The 19,191-nt window shown below is 43.2% G+C and overlaps 1 protein-coding gene across 2 annotated transcripts in view; it reads right to left on the bottom strand.

Annotated features, from left to right (window-relative positions):
- Positions 1-16,129, bottom strand: part of SLC22A15 (solute carrier family 22 member 15) — a 38,312-nt gene extending 22,183 nt beyond the window's left edge. For both annotated transcript variants that reach the window (XR_008453323.1, XM_054086470.1), the window contains exons 1-2: positions 15,987-16,129; positions 1,143-1,355 (exon numbers count right to left, since the gene is read on the bottom strand). Coding sequence is in view for 1 of the 2 variants with exons in the window: in XM_054086470.1 (XP_053942445.1) it covers positions 1,143-1,355; positions 15,987-16,073 (300 nt within the window). In the remaining variant the exon portion in view is untranslated. The remainder of the gene's footprint in view (positions 1-1,142; positions 1,356-15,986) is intronic.
- Positions 16,130-19,191: the final 3,062 nt, after the last annotated feature.

Genomic DNA, 19,191 nt, shown 5'->3' with positions numbered 1-19,191 from the left:
TTTAAGATTTATGTCCTAAAACAATGCTAGGCTCCACAAACATGTCTGACTTGTCAAGTTTAAGACACTATTGGCTAAATTAAAAAGCAGAAGAAGCCCAGAGAGTTTGAAAACCTTACTGAGCTTTAAATAATGATTAAAAAAAAAATCCACCATCAATTAGGGTTTTAATTTAAATAGTGGCATAAGTACCCATATCCTCCTTATTGCAATATGAAACAATGCCTATTGTACACAACTCCTTGGTACTATTCCTAAACTAGCAGTTTTCGTCAATATGCTCATAACCAATAAAGTTAAGTGCTTTACAGGACTAATTCTGATAGCATTAACGCCTCTGGGCAATAGACATAAATTATCAAGTGGTACTACACTTGACTCAACTGCACAGCTCTAAATTCAGGTCTCATAACAGATGCAGTCAGACAAGGCTCCTGCACAGAACAAGGTGACATTAACAGATACTGAAAGACCCAGAAGGGCAGGTGTAGCACATATTAGTACAGAGTCCGGAATTTTTCCTGTAGAGACTGTGGCTAGACCATGAAAAAAGATACAAAACAGGCCACACCAATACAGCTGAAGCTTGTTTTGGGATGGAATGGAGGCAGGGAGTTGCTTTCTTGCTTTGTCCACCAGATTCCCCACTGCTCATGTCTTTCCTCATATTTGGCATCACAAAGACTCCAGAAGCCACTTTCTCTCCAGTTCCTCCACCACTTGCTGACTGCATGATGGATGCACTACATGCATCTGACCTTGGTAAAGTAATCACAAGAGGCAGACAGAAAGAGCTCAGGGTCCATAAAGGATTTTGAGCACATTAGTACAATGAACGGCATGGTTCCAGCTCAACTGTGGAATCAGGCTACAGGATCTAATACATAACTTCCACGTGGAAAAGGTGAGAAGTTTTGGAGCAGAAATTTGGTCAAGATCTGCATAGCAAAATAAAGCTAGTTTTTGTTGCTAGTAAAGATAGAAGTAGATTACCTGTTCTCTACATGGAAGTAGCACTCATTTCATTTGCTAACCAAAACATGCATTAGTATGGAAGGAAGAAGCAGTAAACCAGCTCCCACAGCTGACCCAATAACATTTACAATTCACACACAAGGCAGCAAAGCACATTTCAGTCTTACCTCAGAGACTATTGACGTGAAGCTCCTGCTGAAGTGTACATGCTTATGCACCTCACTGCTATTGGCGGTCAGAAGCCATTCGCCAAAAGCTCTCTGCTCGCTTGCTGACTGGTTGCTATGGCTCTGATTAGCTGAGAGCTCTTGAAGATCCCAGTGGTAGGGAGGAGTTGCACCCACCAATGCAATGAGGATGGCTTCAGTGGCAACATAGAGCTGGCATGAAAGACAAAATATCAAAGACGCTAAACATACATCCAAGCAACGTCTTCTCTGCAACTGGATCAAATCAGTATTAAAAAATACTCCTATTTTATTATTTACCTTTTACCACTACAAGATGCCCTGTATACTAAACAGCAGACACTAAACAACCACAGCTTCAACATGGTGGTTCTCGTCCTTTCTACCTGTTGATTATTTGAGAGAAGTTCACCTCCTCACACCCTTCCCTCAGTCATAGGCCCCCCAACTCCCACACACAGCAAGTATACTGCATGGGTATACAAAAAGTTGTTAGTAGTACTAAGGAGACGAAACAAAACTATTCTTTTAAAGCAAGTATATTACTCTATTATATCCTTTCCTCCCAACCATGTTATTCATTCCTCTAATTTGATATTTGGAATAGATCTCCTCACTGTTTGATATCTAATCTTTCCCAGTTTTACCAAAATTACTGATTTTTTTAATCTTCTGTGAACCAGTTGTACTCTTTAAAAAGAGATACAGCCACACATATGAATGTACATATGTATTTTTTACATATCTACACATTTATACAGACACACAAGGTTTAAATACAGTGATTAAAAGCTAGCTTTGTTTAGGAAAGAATAAATAAAACTGCTGGACACCAAGACATTTTAAGCCTGATCTTGAGCTGGGTCACCGCTGCTTGCTCAGAACAATATTCACAGCCTACAACTCCATCTTAAAACCCAGTGTTTTCAGACCTGTTTGAAGATGGAACTGCCAGGAAGTTCTGCAACAGAAGAGAGATAATACACACAAACACTCCCCACTCTCCAAATAAAACTCCCTCTTGTCTCAAGCCCTCCCTGGGGAACAGTAACTCAGCACAGTAGCTCCTGCCTACTACTTCCTCCATAAAAAAAAAAAAAAAAAACTTAGACATATCACTCCATCCTCAAATCCCATTTCAGCCACCTCCTGAGTGTAGTCCTTGCTCTGCTCCCAGAATCTCCCCTGTTTGTTCTTGGGAAGATTGTAGCTGCAGGAAGTGTGTTCTCCCAGAAGGCTGCCACGCAAGTATTGCTTAAAACTGGGAAGACCACAGATAGGCACAAAAAAATGTCAGAGGACCTCTGAATTCTTATGCAAGCAACACCAGGTAACCCTGTCCTGTTCTGCACAACAGTTGAGCAGCTGGAGTTACACCCAGATCCAAGTAAGAATTACTACTACATTAACACCGACACCCCCGAGTTATCACCTGAAAGCATTTTCTTTCTATCAGCTTCTTTTTGCATTCTACATTATAAATTGGCACTGTAGCGTCAGGAGATAAATAAATATTTTCTATAAGTCATTCTCGTCTTGCTTTTTAGTATAAAATTATTGAATATCAAAAGGAATTAGGAAGAAAACCACAATCTGTTAGCTACGATATTATTTAAGCTAGTGAACAACTTCTAGAAAGACAACGATGAAGAGTAAAAGACCTCATCTGGGAAAGAAGGCAATGACTATGATTACATGGGGAAAAAGGTGTCAAAAATCTGAGTGTGCATGTTGCTAGGATGTGTAGATACAGTATTCTCAAGAACAGTTTGAAATTACTGAGAAATGAGAATTACAGGTCATGATCTGTAGTGCATCCCTGTACCCTGACTCGCTCAGACAATTTCATGTCAGAACTAAGTGATAATATTTTTGCTTTTGCCTTGTGAAATAATAAACATATTATCGGAGTAGTTCAGGAAATGAAATCCTTGAGGCATTTGGTTTAGAGAAAGAAAGCATAACGCTTTCATTTTCCCTCTAGGTGAAACCCACCCCAGCTACAGAGAACTACATCGAAAAATATGTGATTGCAGGCACACAAAGAAACATTACAGATATTTTTTCAATTATAAAAAACAGCTTTAAGCATCCTAGTGGCCTCAGCAAGCATGGCTAAAACAAAGATAGAAACACCCAGAAATGTTTCTAGACCAGAAACATTTACTAGAAGTGGTCTTAAAAAAATTACTAAACAAACTCTAAACGTAAAGAAATTAAAAATACAGTTTTTATCATTCAAGTAAGAGGCAGGAGTTTTATTAATAAATCTAGACATTCCCTCCTTAAGAATTCTAAATGCTTGCACTTACCAGTAACATAGTTGCGTAGACTTGTGATCAATATAAAAGATTATCAAATCAAATAGAAATATTATATAATAACTTTATCAAGTATAAAATGGCTACATTATATGCACTATGGCACACAAAGCCCTTCATTTTTCATTTGTTCTATAACCCAAGTCAAGTCAAATTTATGTCATTTAATGCATACCTTCTATTCATAAAACATTTTAATTTGGTCTATGAGAACGTTAACAGTCCCCTAATGAATTCCCTGCACTGATCTGTATTAATCAACATGAATACCAAGCACAGCAGGAGAAGGCAGCAGCTCACAGTCACTGATACCTAAAGAGAGTTTTGTTAGTCTGGTTTAAGTTTCTCCTGTTTGTTTATATTCTCTGTAGGTTAAAATTTTACAGTCTGTCTTGATTATAAGTCTATGGTGTAAGGTGATTTAATGAAAGGCAGTGCCTTAATAACCTGTGAACTTTCTCTTTCTCTGCCAAGTAGAAGACATTTTCATTAACAAGATTTGAAACTAACTTAAAATTAATATTTTGAAATTAATATTAATAGAAATGCCTGAAATGCCTTTGTCAGCTTTCTTGGTGTTCATTTTCATAATAAATTACTTCCAAGAAAAACACAAAATCTAATCAGGCTAGCAAGGGAGAGGGAGGAAGAACTTCAACAGTTTCATTTGTGTACAAAAACACACACACAAAAATAATTCAAGAAACTATCTTAGATTTCATAATTTACCCATTATGAAGCACTAATGCAAAACAAAAGCAAGATTTAAATTCTACTAAGAAGTGCTTTCAATCTTTTTAATCAGCTAATCAGCAATTCATAATCAGCCTGGACCTTCTAGACAGGTATCAGATGAAACATTCACTGCTGAACAAAACAATGAGTAAGCCACAAACTTCTGACATTTCAAATATAGAAACATTAAAAGGAAAGATAGAAATTTCTATCTTTCTTGAGGAAAGATAGAAATTAGGGAAGACAATGAATGACCTTACTCTGGTAGAAGCCTATGATGAAGAGATGGTTACATTATGTGATTATAGTCATGTCTTCTGAACCCACGACAAGCAGCTGAAATGCTGGAGGGTGACCTTGTTTTTGAAAGTCTGATGATCTCATCTGCTCAGCATTATTTCAAAAGGGTGACTTGCCTTTGAATGTACATGATTTTTCCCCCTCAAGAACTCAATAAGCCCTAAAATGTTCTCCTGCTGCAAAATTATTATCTGCTGCTGAAAACATACTCTTGTATCAAAGTTTCCTTTCCCCTCTTGGTAGCGCAAATGAGAGAGAACACATTTTATGACAGAAGGAAAGGCTGTTGTAGTTAAAAATTGAAGACTCATCATGTGCAAAAGAATGTGATGCAAAATCTCAGATACGTAAGAACCTCACCCCACTCTGACAGGAAATATTCCTGATGAAGAATGTGACCACTGCTGATTACTACCTGTGCCAATGACAGAGTTGACAAGTATTTTGAAAGAACTTAAGGTTTCTGTAGAGAAACTAAGAAAACCTACTCAATTTAGAGGTTTTCGACCTTAAAACGTAGCCTTCCAGAATCCACAGGAAAAAATCCAAAGTCTGTCCAAACCCATACTTAACTTTAGTCTATAAATTCTTTAACACCTACATTGATGCAGAGGAAACCACAACTCGGAGCCTCATTTCCTACAGGTTTGTGGAAAATGCACCCTTATCACCCCCTCTTCTCTGTTCCAAAGACCTACACCTCAACTCTTGTTTCATGCTCAGCATCATTCTGGCAGGCAGTGACAGCAGTAGGGGCTAGGTGCTCCTTCTGCCCAGACTGGCCAGCCAGCACACATGTCCATCAGCCAGGTGACCGCTGACACCAAACAGCACACCTGCAAGAAAGCCAACTTTACTTCCCACCAGCACAGGCAAACATTTAAGCCTCAAGAGCAGATAACACAATTACAAGTTACTAGTTAACTAGAGAAGCTGGTGGCTCATGGCTTAGACCAGTGTACATTTCGCTGGGCACACTGGCTGGATGGCCAGGCTCGGAGAGTTGTGGTGGACAGAGTGAAACCCAGTTGGCAGCTGACCGCAAGTACTGTTCCACAGGGCTCAGTGTTGAGGCCAGTCTTGCTTAATATCTTTATCAATGATCTGGATGAGGGGATTAAGTGCCCGAGTAAGTTTGCAGATGACACCAAGTTGAGTAGAATTGTTGATTTGCTTGAAGGCAGGAAGGCTCTAAAGAGGGACCTGAACAGGCTGGATTGATGGGCTGAAGTCCAGTTGCGTGGAGTTTAACAAGGCCAAGTGCAGAGGTTTGCACTTCAGTCACAACAACCCCATGCAACGCTGCAGGCTTGGGGAAGAGTGGCTGGAAAGCTGCCTGGTGAAAAAAGACCTGTAGGTGTTGGTTGACAGCCGGCTAAATATGAGCCAGCATCGTGCTCACGCAGCCAATAAGGCCAATAGCATCCTGGCTTGTATCAAAAGTTGTGTGGCCAGTAGGAGTTGGGAAGTGATCGTGCCCCTGTACACAGAACTGGTGAGGTCACACGTCAAATCCTGTAGTGCAGGTTCCAAATCTGAACACAAGAAGGACATTGAGGTGCTGGAGCGTGTCCAGAGAAGGGCTACGAAGCTGCTGAATGGTTTGGAGCCCAAGCTTTATGATGAATGGCTGAAGTAATGGGAATTGTTTCATCTGGAGAAAAGGAAGCTGAAGGGAGACCTTACTGTTCTCTACAATTACCTGAAAGTAGGTTGTGGTGAGGGGCGTGCTGGTTTCTTCTTCCAAGTAGCAAGTGATAGGATGAGAGAAAAATGGCCTCAACTTGCACCAGAAGAGGTTTAGATTGGATATTATGAAAAATTTCTTTACTGAAAGAGCGGTGAAGCATTGGAACGGGCTGCCCAGGGGAGTGGTGGAGTCTCCATCCCTTAAGGTGTTCAAAAATACATAGATGCGGCACTTTGGGGCATGGTTTAGTGAGCATGGTGCTGTTGGGCTGGATGATCCTAGAGGTCTTATCCAATCTTAATGATTTTTATGAATCTATAACTTCATTGCACAAGTTTTCTGCAAAGGTAGCTGTTGTGTCCCGTGAGAACAGGCAAACATGTCCTGCTGCTGGCTTAGGAAACAAGAGAAACAAAGGAAAAACTCTTTGAATGCTCTGGAGGGAACCGCATGCCACCACAGGAACTGGGGTTTCACTGTAAGAGACCAGCAAAGGTGAAGCTTTATAGAATCATAGAAGCACTAGGCTGGAAAAGACCTTTGAGATCAAGTCCAACTGTACCTGTCTGCTACTAAATCACATCCCATTGCTCAGTGAGGGACTGAATTGCAAAGAATAGTGGGAAAGAGAAAAGAGCATGAGACAAAGAAAGGGGAGAGCAGAAGATGAAGAAAGGCTCTCTCGTTGCTCTGGGCAAGGGCATTGGGATCAGTCAGTGGCTCTGCACGGGCTGGGTCTCCACTTTGTGCCACCAGGTCCCTCCCCACTGCTGGCCTGCACTGCTTCTCAGGTTGCTCCAAGCTCAGAATCCCCTGCTCTTCACTGCGGAGGGATGGTACTCTGTACCTTCTGCCAGTCAGGAGCTGTCATCCGGAGGCACAAAACAGCAGCATTCTTTCAGGCACCTGGTGCCTTCCTGCCACTCCACTCAGCAACCAACAACTGTCACGTTGCAACTGTCTTGAGACAAAAAGTCCCTGCTGGAGCAGGCTCTGACAATAGCCCAAATAGCAGCCAACTCCAGTGCACATACTTCTGCCCAATAGCGATACAGAAAATGCTGGCAAATAAAGTCTCTAAGACTCATTTTGGAGTTTCAGAAAGCAAGCACCCTTTAATCACGCCTGGACAACATGAGGGAGCAATCTCCATCAATCGTGTGCAGAGCTGGGGACAGAATAGATTTGCCACTGACATGCATGTGAATAAATTTTCCCCTAAGTCTTATGCATATTCTATTACTCTCCGAGGACTAATTTTCATGTTATTGGGCGCTTCACAACAGCGAAAACTCCTGCTAATTTAGAGCTTTGGAGCCAGCACTCTGTTTGACCTTGCCTTTAAGATAAGAAAATACTGCAAAGAGATGCGATTACAGAAGACACATCTGTTCAGCACACATCACATTGAACACAAGACACCATCTCCAAAGAATGAATAGTGTCTGGAAAAATACTGTTTGAAAGAAAACATGCTACCAGAGGGACATTCTGTCTGACTTTCAAAGAATACAATTACTTAGATGAAACTTTAGCTTAAATCAAAAATACTCCAGTTTTTGTACTAGTAACTACTTCTTGTATAAACAGGCCATGGGAACACTGCATACACTGTGTACCTGTACTCCTGCCTAACTAATGATGACAGAACCGCTTATGGCATTGGTGGATCGGGACTGCAGAATGCATACCAGGAGTCTCAGCTTCTCAGCTCAATTTGCTTTAATAATTATTTTGTAGTCTGTCACGAGAAAATGAATCTACTCTTCTTCTGCCAACATGCAGAAGAGATCTTCTACCTGCAAAATTATCTATATTGTTTGCTCTGGGACAGATGAAACAATTTACAGGACTGAAAAGAGTTCAATAGTATTCCTCTACTGTGGTATATCAGTCTCTTGATTAAATTGACACCTAGCGTGCTACCTACCATAGAAACATTTAAAGTGACCATAAATACATCTTTTTCTTCAAAATTACATAGGAGGTGCAGGCAATGCACATGACAGTAAGGAGACCTGGAATCTGCTAGAGACCTAGAGTGGAAAAGCAGGTGCTACAATGCTTCTGGTATTTTACAAAGTACATAACCCTGAAAGAAAATTCACAACCTTGCTCTATAAAGCACCAAGTTCAGTGACAGAAATTAACAGAAGTCTTACTATATGTTTATAAACAGCACAGCAGCTGACTGCATACTTGTATACTGAAAATGCGAATAAAGAATTCAGGCTATAATGCCTGAAGCATTTGTATTCTTGCAGTATGCTGGACTACACGCAACACCCCTTAAGAAAGGCAAACATACTTATCCAGCAACTCACATACTGCATCTCAGAGGGCTGGAACAGAACTTGCCACTGCTAAGACTGGATCAACCTGTGCAAGGACAATAAAGTCACCCTCACATCATAGGCTGACAGGCCTATGAACATGAACAAGGAAGTTCAAAGTACATTTTTCTGCCTTCATAAAAAAAAAAAAAAAACAGAAAGAAAACTGAGGTGCCTTACTACACAAACTTTCAGTTCCTCTCTGCCAAAAATGCTCACATACTGGTAAGTTACAGAACCAAGCAAATAAACAAGAACCAAAATTATGAAAAGCAGTATGAATACAAACTCTGCTTGAAGAGGAAGAGTCAAGAAAATTAAATTAGACTAATGTGCAATTTATATAAGCTGCTTTCATTCATTTATGTTAAAGACTTGCCTGATAATAAGCAATTGGATCTACCTGTACTTTACTGTTCATTTGTGTTTTAATTTTAAGAAGTCTTGGGTTTACTGCTATTTTAGAGCAACATGATGCTCCAGAACTGAAAGAATAGGCTTTTTTCTGGTTTTGCAATGGAACTTCCTAAATCAGCGATTTCCAACTTAAAGCCTAAAGTTCTGGGAAAAAACAATTAAGAGACAGAAAGCTCTCAGCAGGCTAAAATTTACTGTACAAGGATTTAACATCTTCAGTGAGAAGTCTGTAGGGGATCTGCTAATTGAAAGAGATTGATCCAGTCTTTGTGCATTTTTAAGACATCCATGACCAAACTTCATACCAAAACCAGAAATCTGGAACAGGCTATGCGTACAACTCTCTTCAGCTTTCCTTACCTGAGGATCTCAAAAGCTTCACTGCACCTTCCAAGGCAAATTCTTAACTCCCTTTCTCTCCAAATCCACTAGGATTAGGAAAAATGACGAGGTGAACACAAATAAAATGTTTAACCAGGTTAAGTCCCAAATTTGGTCAGAGACCATATTGTAAACACACAAGACCTTGAGAACAGATGACACTGCTGCAGACGTCAATCCCACTGGGCTGGTATTTGCAAAGAGCAAGGAGAGGTTTTAATTAATGCAAACAATGCACATGAATCGCTATATTACTTATAAGCTACTACTTATCAGTAGTAGCTATATGAACCACTCCAGTTTAAAAAAAAAAAAAAAGACATTCGAAAGCACAAAACTTTATTTGGGTCAGAAATAAAGAGCAGTAATCATGTGCAAGTTGGAAATTATTATTCTTAGTTCAGTTACACATCTACCAGTTCAATCAAACACACTAGAGAAAAGAAAATTAGAGTCTCTAAAATGCAGGATAGAAGTCACACATGACCCTGCTGCCAACAGCAAAGATATGTTAGCCTTTGTTTCAAAATATTATTCAAGGAACTCGATACTAGTATCTTAACTATTTGTCCATCTTTCCTTCAGTTAGTACAAAGTCCAAAAATGGAGGGAACACCACCCTTCCTATACTGCCTATACTGCTTTGCAATGCATATTACCCAGCTTTAAGCAAAATCTTTTTCAACCGTGCAAACAAGACCTCACTTTAAAACTCTAACATATTTTTAAAAGCCTTTTGACAGCAATATAGTAGGCACACACATCCATTCTCAGATTTCGGCAGGTTCAGTTTGGACTTAGGCAATCCTGTAGCTCAGACTCACTGTCAAAGGCAAACCTCTTTCAACCTCTTTTTTGTGTAACGTTGCTACACACACTAAAAAAAAAAACCCAAACCACAAGAGACAGCATTCTTTAATAATGCTTTGATATAATGGCTTCAAAAGGTAGTGTGCAACCTTCTAGTAATCAATAGATGTCAAGCAATTACTTTTATTAGGTTGCAGAAAAATAATTGCCCTTCCTGTTGCTGTAAACTGTGATGCTTATTTTGGATTAAACTTTTATTTAACTGTGTTCACGTAGTATACCATTTTAAAGTACAAAATTCACTTTACTTATTTATTATTATGATTTTCTTTTCATTGTTTATTCTTTTTTATATTACACTGTCAAATTAAAGATGGGAAAAAAGCAAATCTGAGCAATTTTGCTGTAGGAGTTCAGAAGAGGACATAAAGCATCAGAAACTGCTAGTAATATCAACTAAGCATTTGGCCAGAAGAGCATCAAACGTACAGCTCGACATTACTTCAAAAAATTTCATAACGGAAAACACAGCCTTGAAGATGAGAATGATTGCAAATGGTCCATCGGCAATGGAGAGCAACAAATTGAGGGCCAGTATTTAAGCAGACCCACACAAAACAACTCAAGAGGTTGCAGAAGGACTAATGTTGACCATTCAACAGTTCTTCAACATTTGCACCAAACTGGAAAAATCAAAAAAAAACTTGACAAATAAGATGCCACATGAACTGATCAAAAATGTAAAAACAAAAAATCACCGTTACGAAGTCTGATTTATGCTTCATTTGCGCAACAAAAATGATCCATTCCTTGATCATATGGACACCTGATGAAAAATGGATTCTGTACGAAAACCAACAGCATTCCACGTAGTGGCTGGATTGAGGTGAAGCACCAAAACACTTCCCCAAACTGAAGCTGCATCAAAAGAAGGTTATGATCACTGGTGGTCAGCAAGTGGAATCCTCCACTACAACTTCTTGAATCCTGGCAAAACCATCACAGCAGAGAAGTACTGCCAGGAAATTGGCAAAATGCAGCAAGAACTGCAACATTTATGTCTAACCTTGGTCAATCAAAAAGGACCAGTTCTCCACAACAACGCTAAAACATGTCTTGCAAATGACTCTGCAGAAGCTGTACAAACTGACCTATTAAAGTCTCCCTCGCCCAGCTCACTCACCAGACCACTCTCCCACCGATTCACATTTTCAAGCACCTCAATGACTTTCTGTGAGAGGTTTTCCACCACTAAGCAGCAGCTCAAAACACCTTTGAAGAATTCATCAGTTCCCGGACTCCAGAAATCCATGCTACTGGAATAAATAGGCTTGTGCTTTGTTGGCAAAATTGCATAGATTCTAATGGTTCTTATTTGAATTAATAGATTGTATTCTAAGCCTAGATCCACTGCTTTAAAGTTGATGGGTAAAAACAGCAATTATTTTTACACCATCTTAATAGTTCAAAACAAAGTCGTAAGTATTTTAAGAGTTATCAGTTCTCTTTATTCCTCCCTTAATCTCCTAGATATAAAGACTAATGTAAGACTAATCCAGCCTCAAATTCACATCACTAGTCTATCCCCACATGCTTCAGATAAGATTGGCCTTTGGGCAATTGCACAGATTTCGGAAAAAAATGTTTCTCTACATTAGCTGTCATCGCTTCATTACAAAGTTAGCAACCACTGCTACAGAACATTCCTGAAAAGCTTCCCAAGTCCTATTAAGTTTGTAGTGCATAAGGCAGGCACACCTTAATACAGTAACAGCTTAACAAGTTAATGAATAACAGTAGCAAGTAGAAGAGGAATAATACAAATCGGTGAGGAAGTGGCAGACTACAAGACTTATGCTTAATCTAGTTTTACACTGATGACACATAAGACCTGGAGTTTTTTTGCCAGAGTGTCAGTAATCTCATTCCACAGGCTGAGTACCAGTTCACCCAAGTTCAGAAGAAAACTGACTATCATGTGGAAAGTCTCACCCATACAGACGTAGGTGTTGGGTACAACCTGCCTCAAAGAAATGCTGTGACCTAAACTATATTTCTAATTAGAATTCAGAGACCAGAGACGTTGGCACACGAGTAAGGCTACGTGGTAGAAATAGTTCACTGCAGAGATGAAAAAGCACAAAAAGAAAGCAAGTATATCTGCAGTGAATCTTACAGGGCAGGGAAGGTAGAAAGTTTAAGCTTCATATATTGGCATCAGAGACGAAGGGACTCAGCAAAGACAAAAATTGCTTTCACCCATGTGATAGTCTCATCTTTAAGAATGTGCAAGTATTTTTTTATACCAATAGGCCAATGCAAAAATATAGGCCTGCTGAAGGAGTACATGGGAAGGGAAGCAAGTGATAAAATGGAATAATCAGTCCACAGTACAGCCAGTGACATAGGCTGGGAGGAGATACTCTGCAACCACATGCTGCATCTAACCATGAGCACTAAATGAGCCCGTGGTTACCTAAATCTACATCATGCACACACCAGATACACTACTTTCTCTTGGGTCCATCCTGCAAAGGTTGACGACAGATCAGACAAAAGACTAACAATGGTTGTGGAACCTGCCTTTAGTCTTGCTCTTGCACATCCCAGTGACACATTATGTAACTTGGCATCAGTAAAGGAACACAGAAAGCAATTGACCACCCAAGCAGGAATCAGTTGTATAAGTCCAAATCTATTCATGGGCTGAAAGACAGCAAGCTTCACATCTAAATCCCTTACAAACTTCTGCACCTGCATCATCTGAAGCAAAGAAAGCATATCAGTCAGGAGACAATCCTCCTTGGTAAAGTTCAAGAAGTAAAGGTAACATGAGATAAAAACAGACTTGCAAACCTGCTACTCCTTTTTCTTTAGTTATTCTGAATTAGTTCCGGGGTTTGTAAAGATCTTTTTGCTAACTTCTCCTATGAGAACTGCAAGTTCATTCATTAAAAAGAAAACAAAAATATTACAGAACAGCTGACCCATGCTACTTAAAGCTCTGGAAATACAAAGCACTTGCCATGGTTGCAGGTTGTTAGAGAACATGACCAGCACTGGAAGAAAAAAATAATTATTTCTTCCTTAATCCCTACTCTTCAGTGAGCATTCAAATTTTCTAGCCAGTCAGCCAGTAGAATAAGCTCTAAGCAATGTCTAATTTTAAAGGATTAATCAGATAAATCAGTTTAAAAAAAAAGAGAGAGAGAATAACAATACAAGGAATCAGAAATCTACAAAGCTTTTGTTGTTCATCATCATAGCTTTACAACCAACTACAGAGTTCCTAACTGACACAACTAGGCACCTGAATTTTCTTTTGTTATCTCATAAAGCTCCTTAATGCTTCTGTCAGTCCCTTAGCCGCCAGGAGAAGACATCTTCAGTCTCGTGGCTCATAACTATAAGTTCTTGCTTACTACATAATACTGGTCAGCCGAGGCAGCAGAACATTTGACTTCCCCTCTTCCTTCCTGCTGTTAAGTTTCCACAGGGGCAGTAACCCAGCATTTGTCAGCCTAGCTGAATTCACTATAATTAAGTTTTCAAAGAGTAAACCAAATTTCTGTCAGATCCAAACTGTACTTTATGCCTAGGCCTGACTGTGAAGGTGCACATACTATCCTCATCTCCCCTCCCCACTCCCATAGGCACAAAGATCATACAAAGCTGGAAGTAAAGATGACACACATGATTGCAGAGCACATCACTTGGTCACGTGGTCTATGAATGATATCACAGCACTCCACTGTTACTTCATAGAATGCCCCGAGATGGAAGGCACTCACAAGGGTCATTGAGTCCAACTCCTGTCCCTACATAGGACAACCCCAAAATTCACACCATGTGTCTGAGGACATTGTTCAAATGCTTCTTGAATATTGCCAGGCTTGGCACCAGGACTTCTTTCCTGGAGCACTGTTCCACTGTTCCAGTGCTCCACCACTCTGACTGCAGAACCTTTTTCTAATATCTATTAGATATTAGAAATATCTAATATTAACTAATACCTAATATTAAGCCTAAACTCTAAATTTGAGAGCTCCAGTTTTCCATTTCAGAATACAAACCTGACTACCCAAAAATGTAAAGAAAGCCACATACAAATACCTAATGCAAAGACACTGTCCATACATTCTAGGAGTTATGGCACATCAAAGTACTATCAGCAGTTATAGACTACCAGCTGATTAGATGAGAGCTCCTGCACACAAAGTTATCAGTGACCAGATGTAGTTTTTCAAACATTTCCACACCAAAGAAGGCACACTCAGCCTTGAAATCACTAGCCTAGGTCATTAACTCTAGGTTGTGTAGGATTCCTAGCAGAGTGTCTGCCAGAAGTTGCTGCCTTCCAGTCTAACTCACAGAAATCTCCATTTAATTTCACTTCACAGGACAAACCGCACGCTCCCAATTTGCTCACCAGGTGACACAAGGCAAGATGGCATGGATGGTATCAGCCATCTGTCCCAAGTGCACTCTGCAGAAGCTCACGCTGCATAACCTCATTCCACTTTTGGACAGAGGTCACATCTGCCCCAGGAGCACAGCAAGCTGCTGCAGGCTAAACACAGAGCAGAGGACCAGTTACTGCCACCAGCAGCCCTCAGCAGAAGACCTCCAACACCAACTTCACACCAGATAGCACTCACCACAGGCATATCCACCCAATGACTTCAGCGGGCACCTGCCCTTAGCTCCCACCAGCACCCACAAGCTCCCATAGCCCCAACAGCTCCCACAGCATCCACTGCACCCCACAGCACCCCACTGCGCCCACTAACTCCAGCAGCTCCCACTACACCCTCCAGCATCCACCAACCCCAGCAGCATCCACAGCTCCCACAGCACCCCTCTGCACCAATTAACCCCAGCAGCACCCCACACCGCCCACTAACTCCAGCAGCATCCCACATTACCCACTAACTCCAGCAGCACCCCACAAACTCCAACAGCACCCACTGCTCCCAGAGAACAACACTGCTCCCCACAGTACCCCACTGCATCCTACAGCCCCCACTAATCCAGCAGCACCCCACAGTTCCCACTGCACCCCACAGCTCCCACTAACCCCAGCAGCACCCCACAAACTCCAACAGCACCCACTGCTCCCAGAGAACAACACTCCTCCCCACAGTACCCCACTGCACCCCACAGCTCCCACTAACCCCAGCAGCACCCCACTAACCCCAGCAGCACCCCACTAACCCCAGCAGCACCCCACTGCACCCCAGCACCACCCCACTGCTCCCACTAACCCCAGCAGCACCCACTGCACCACCCCACTGCTCCCATAGCAGCACCCCACAACTCAGATTAACCCCAGCAGCACCCCACTGAACCCCACTAGCCCCACCAGCACCCATGGCTCCCACAGCACCACACTGCACCCCAGCACCACCCACTGCTCCCACTAACCCCAGCAGCAATCAGTGCACCACCCCACTGCTCCCACAGCAGCACTCCACAGCTCCCACTAACCCCAGCAGCACCCCAGCAGCACCCATGGTTCCCACAGCACCACACTGTACCACAGCACGCCACTGCACCCCAGCAGTATCCCACAGCTCCCACTAACCCCAGCAGCACCCCACTGCACCCCAGCAGTATCCCACAGCTCCCACTAACCCCAGCAGCACCCCACTGCACCCCAGCAGTATCCCACAGCTCCCACTAACCCAAGCAGCACCCACTGCACCGTTCCACTGCTCCCACAGCAGCACCCTACTGCATCCCACAGCACCCCCCTGCCGTTCCCTCTCCGCCGGACGCTCCCACTGCAGCCGGGGCGCTGCCCCCCACGCTGGGGAAGGCAGGGGCAGCTTCCCACCTGGAGGAGCACGGCCAGCAGGACGCACAGATACACCTGGTAGGGCCCCATCTGCCCCACCAGCGGGAACGCCTCCTCCACCTCCATCCCGCTCCGCGCCCGCCCAGCAGCGCATCCCCGGGACGAGGCGCAGCCGCCGAGCCCCAGACCGGCAGGAGCAGAAGGAGGAGGCGACAATCACGCGCAGGCGCTCGGGAAAAAGCGTCTGGGGAGCGAAGGATGCACGCACGCGCTACTTCCTTGCTTAGATGCGGAAACGTCCCAGCCTGCGGTGCTGGCGAGGCGGGAGTCAGCGCACGCGCACCTTCCCGATGGGAATGGGGAAGCGGGGAGGGTGTTCTATCTTCCCTCTGGCTGCTTTTGGGCAGAAGCAGGGGGCAAAGGGAGGTGCGAGGGGTCTGGGAGCTGGGGAGTGGGAGAGAACTGCGAGAGGGCTGAGAGATAAGGGGTGTAGGGCGGTGTAGGGAGGCGTTTCGGGTTGCGTGAGGTCTGTGAGGGGATGTGTAAAGAGTTTGAGGGGTGCGTAAGGGTTGTGAGAAGTCAGTGAGGGGTCAGAGGGGTGTGTAAGGGTCGTGAGAGGTCAGTAAGGGGTGCAGGAAGTCAGTGAGGGGTCTCTGGGGTGTATAAGGAGTACAAGGGGGTGTGTAAGGGGTGCAAGAAATCAGTGAGGGGTCTGTGGGGTGTGTAAGGGTTGTGAGAGGTCGGTGAGGCATCTGTGGGGTTGTGAGGGGCGTAAAGGGGCGTGTAAGTGTTAAAAAGGTCTGAGGTGTGTAAGGAAGTGTGTAAGAGATGCAAGAGGTCAGTGGGGCGCGTAAGGGTTGTGAGAGGTCAGTGAGGAGTCTGTGGGGTGTGTAAGGGTTGTGAGAGGTCAGTGAGTGGTCTGTAAGATGCAAAAGGGTTGTGAGAGGTCTGTGAGGGGTGTAAGAGGGTGTGTAAGGTGTGCAAGAGGTCTGTGAGGGACGCAAGAGGTTTGTGATGGGTCTGGGAGGATGTAAGGGTTGTGAGAGGTCAGTGAGGGGTGTGTAAGGGTGTGAAGGGGTACATAAGGGTTTAGAGAGGTCAGTGAGGGATCTAAAGGGTGTGTGAGGGGTGTAAGGGAATGTGTGAAGGGTGCAAGAAGTCTTATGAAAGGGTGTGTAAGGGGTGTGAGAGGTCTAGGGGTTCTTAAGGGGTGCCAGAGATCTGTGAGAGGTCTGAGGGGGTGTATAAGGGGTATGAGATGTCCGTGAGGTGGGGTGTGAGAGGGCTTTGAGGGGCTGTGTGAGAGGACCAAGGGGGTTTGCGAGGTGTATTTTGGTGTGTCAGGGAGACAGCGCAGAGGTGCCTTGGGCAGCTGTGTTGCTTACAGCAAGCAAGCTTTGTTAATTGCAATTTTAACTTGCATACTTAAACTGCACACTAATGTTCTAAGACTAACATGTTAACCCGGAGGAGAATATGCACATAAAGAGTGCGAGCAATTGGATGTTGGGCTTCAGCTCTTGCAAATTAGCCACCAACAATTTCATGCCAAATGTCCTGCAACCAGGAGATGGGTGCTAGGCAGAGCTGGGGATGTTCCTCGTGAGGTTGGTCAGCTCTAGTCAGAGTTGTTTGGAAGGGGAGGGAGAAAGAGGCATTACCGCTAGACCCTTGCTTAGACCAAGGCAGCATGCTGGTCCCACGGGCTTGGCAAGAAGGCTGCTCTGGGTCCATGGTAGCAAGGTGGTTCTGAGTTTTATGGTGATGTCCATGCAGAAGCTTAGCTCTGAGGCAGTTTCTTCATAAAAGCACAGCGAAGTTATAGCCTGTGCTCAGTGGGTTTTCACCGTCATTGAACAGCGTTAGCACTGTGTCTGGGAAGCAGTACCACATAGTGCATGCTTCTTAAGTTCTTTAAGTTCATACAATGCCGACATACCTCAACTGTGGAATATTATGTAATTACACTTCATAGCACACTTCCTGGCGGCTGAAAACCAAATTTGGTGTGAGACTAGCGCTCAGTTCTGGACCTACTCAAATCTTGCTGTTCTTTGCTTAACGCCTAGTGAGGACATACCTTTCTCCGCTACAGCAGTCTTCATAAAACTGTAATTGTAATGTGTTATGAAATGTATTTGCAATTTATTTGGGCAGCCTTCATCGTGAATGTGTAGTAGAAGTTCTAACTTAGAAGTAATAGGACTTTGTGAGGGAATGTGAACTCTGCTGAGCAGGAAAGGATATAAATGCATGCATGAAATACTGGTATTCGTGGAAAGTGGCAATGAGCGTTTCACAGTCCATTTTAATTCCACCTTTAATAAAGCTCCAAGAACATGAAACAACATGGGTTGTTGAGACATTTTTACCTGATAGCACCAAAAAACAGCAGCAACATCTTTATGCTTGTTGAGACATTTTTACCTGATAGCACCAAAAAACAGCAGCAACATCTTTATGCTTGTGGCTTTTATTGTATGAACAACCAGCTGGAGAAAAAAGGAAGAGAGTTATGTCGTGAGATGTGACCTTTAGGATCATGCCAGGAGCCTGGGAAGTAATACCATTTCCTTGCTGTAAAAATCTTGGCAAATTGACAAGCATCAAAGCCATTTACTCTTAATACGAAATTCACCTTTGCCCTACGCACTTCTTTTCATATTTGAGGCTTAGTACAGATTGATTAAAGGCAAAACAGCAAAGGATTTCTGAAATGTCAGGACCTTTCCGGTGTTCACCCAACCGCACTAGTCTCATTTTATTACTCAACTAAGATGCAGGGGAGGGGTCCTGGTGCTCAAGATGCTCTGTGTTCTTCTATCCTGCACCCTTATTGCCCTCCCAGTCAGTTCAGCCATACTCTATGGCAAGCAGAGCTTTATGCCAGCTTGCCCAATGTCGGGAAGGGCTGTTGTCTTTGCCATCAACTTTCAGCTCCACCTCAACTCTGAAGACAAAGGGAACAGAGTAAGGGGAAGGTGAGGTACTTGCTCCCCATCAGAAGGGTACTGCCTTCCAGATTCCTGCAGCTCCCAGGCACTTCTCTGTCTTGCATGGGATCTTCAACACCCATGTGAGTTTTTTTCCTTCTTTAAGTTACCTGCTTCCTTACAGCCACCCAAGCTGCAGGTTCTGCCTGCTGCATGAGCAGCAATTAGAACCAGCAGCTCTCCTTACCTCTGTGTGGTGTTGCCTTCCAGACAGCGTTCTTGTTCTGCTCTTGCCACAGCTTTGCTTCTGA

This window comes from Cuculus canorus, chromosome 1 (assembly GCF_017976375.1).
Source record: "Cuculus canorus isolate bCucCan1 chromosome 1, bCucCan1.pri, whole genome shotgun sequence".
NCBI lineage: Eukaryota > Metazoa > Chordata > Aves > Cuculiformes > Cuculidae > Cuculus > Cuculus canorus.
This window is presented reverse-complemented; position numbering and strand designations above follow the sequence as displayed.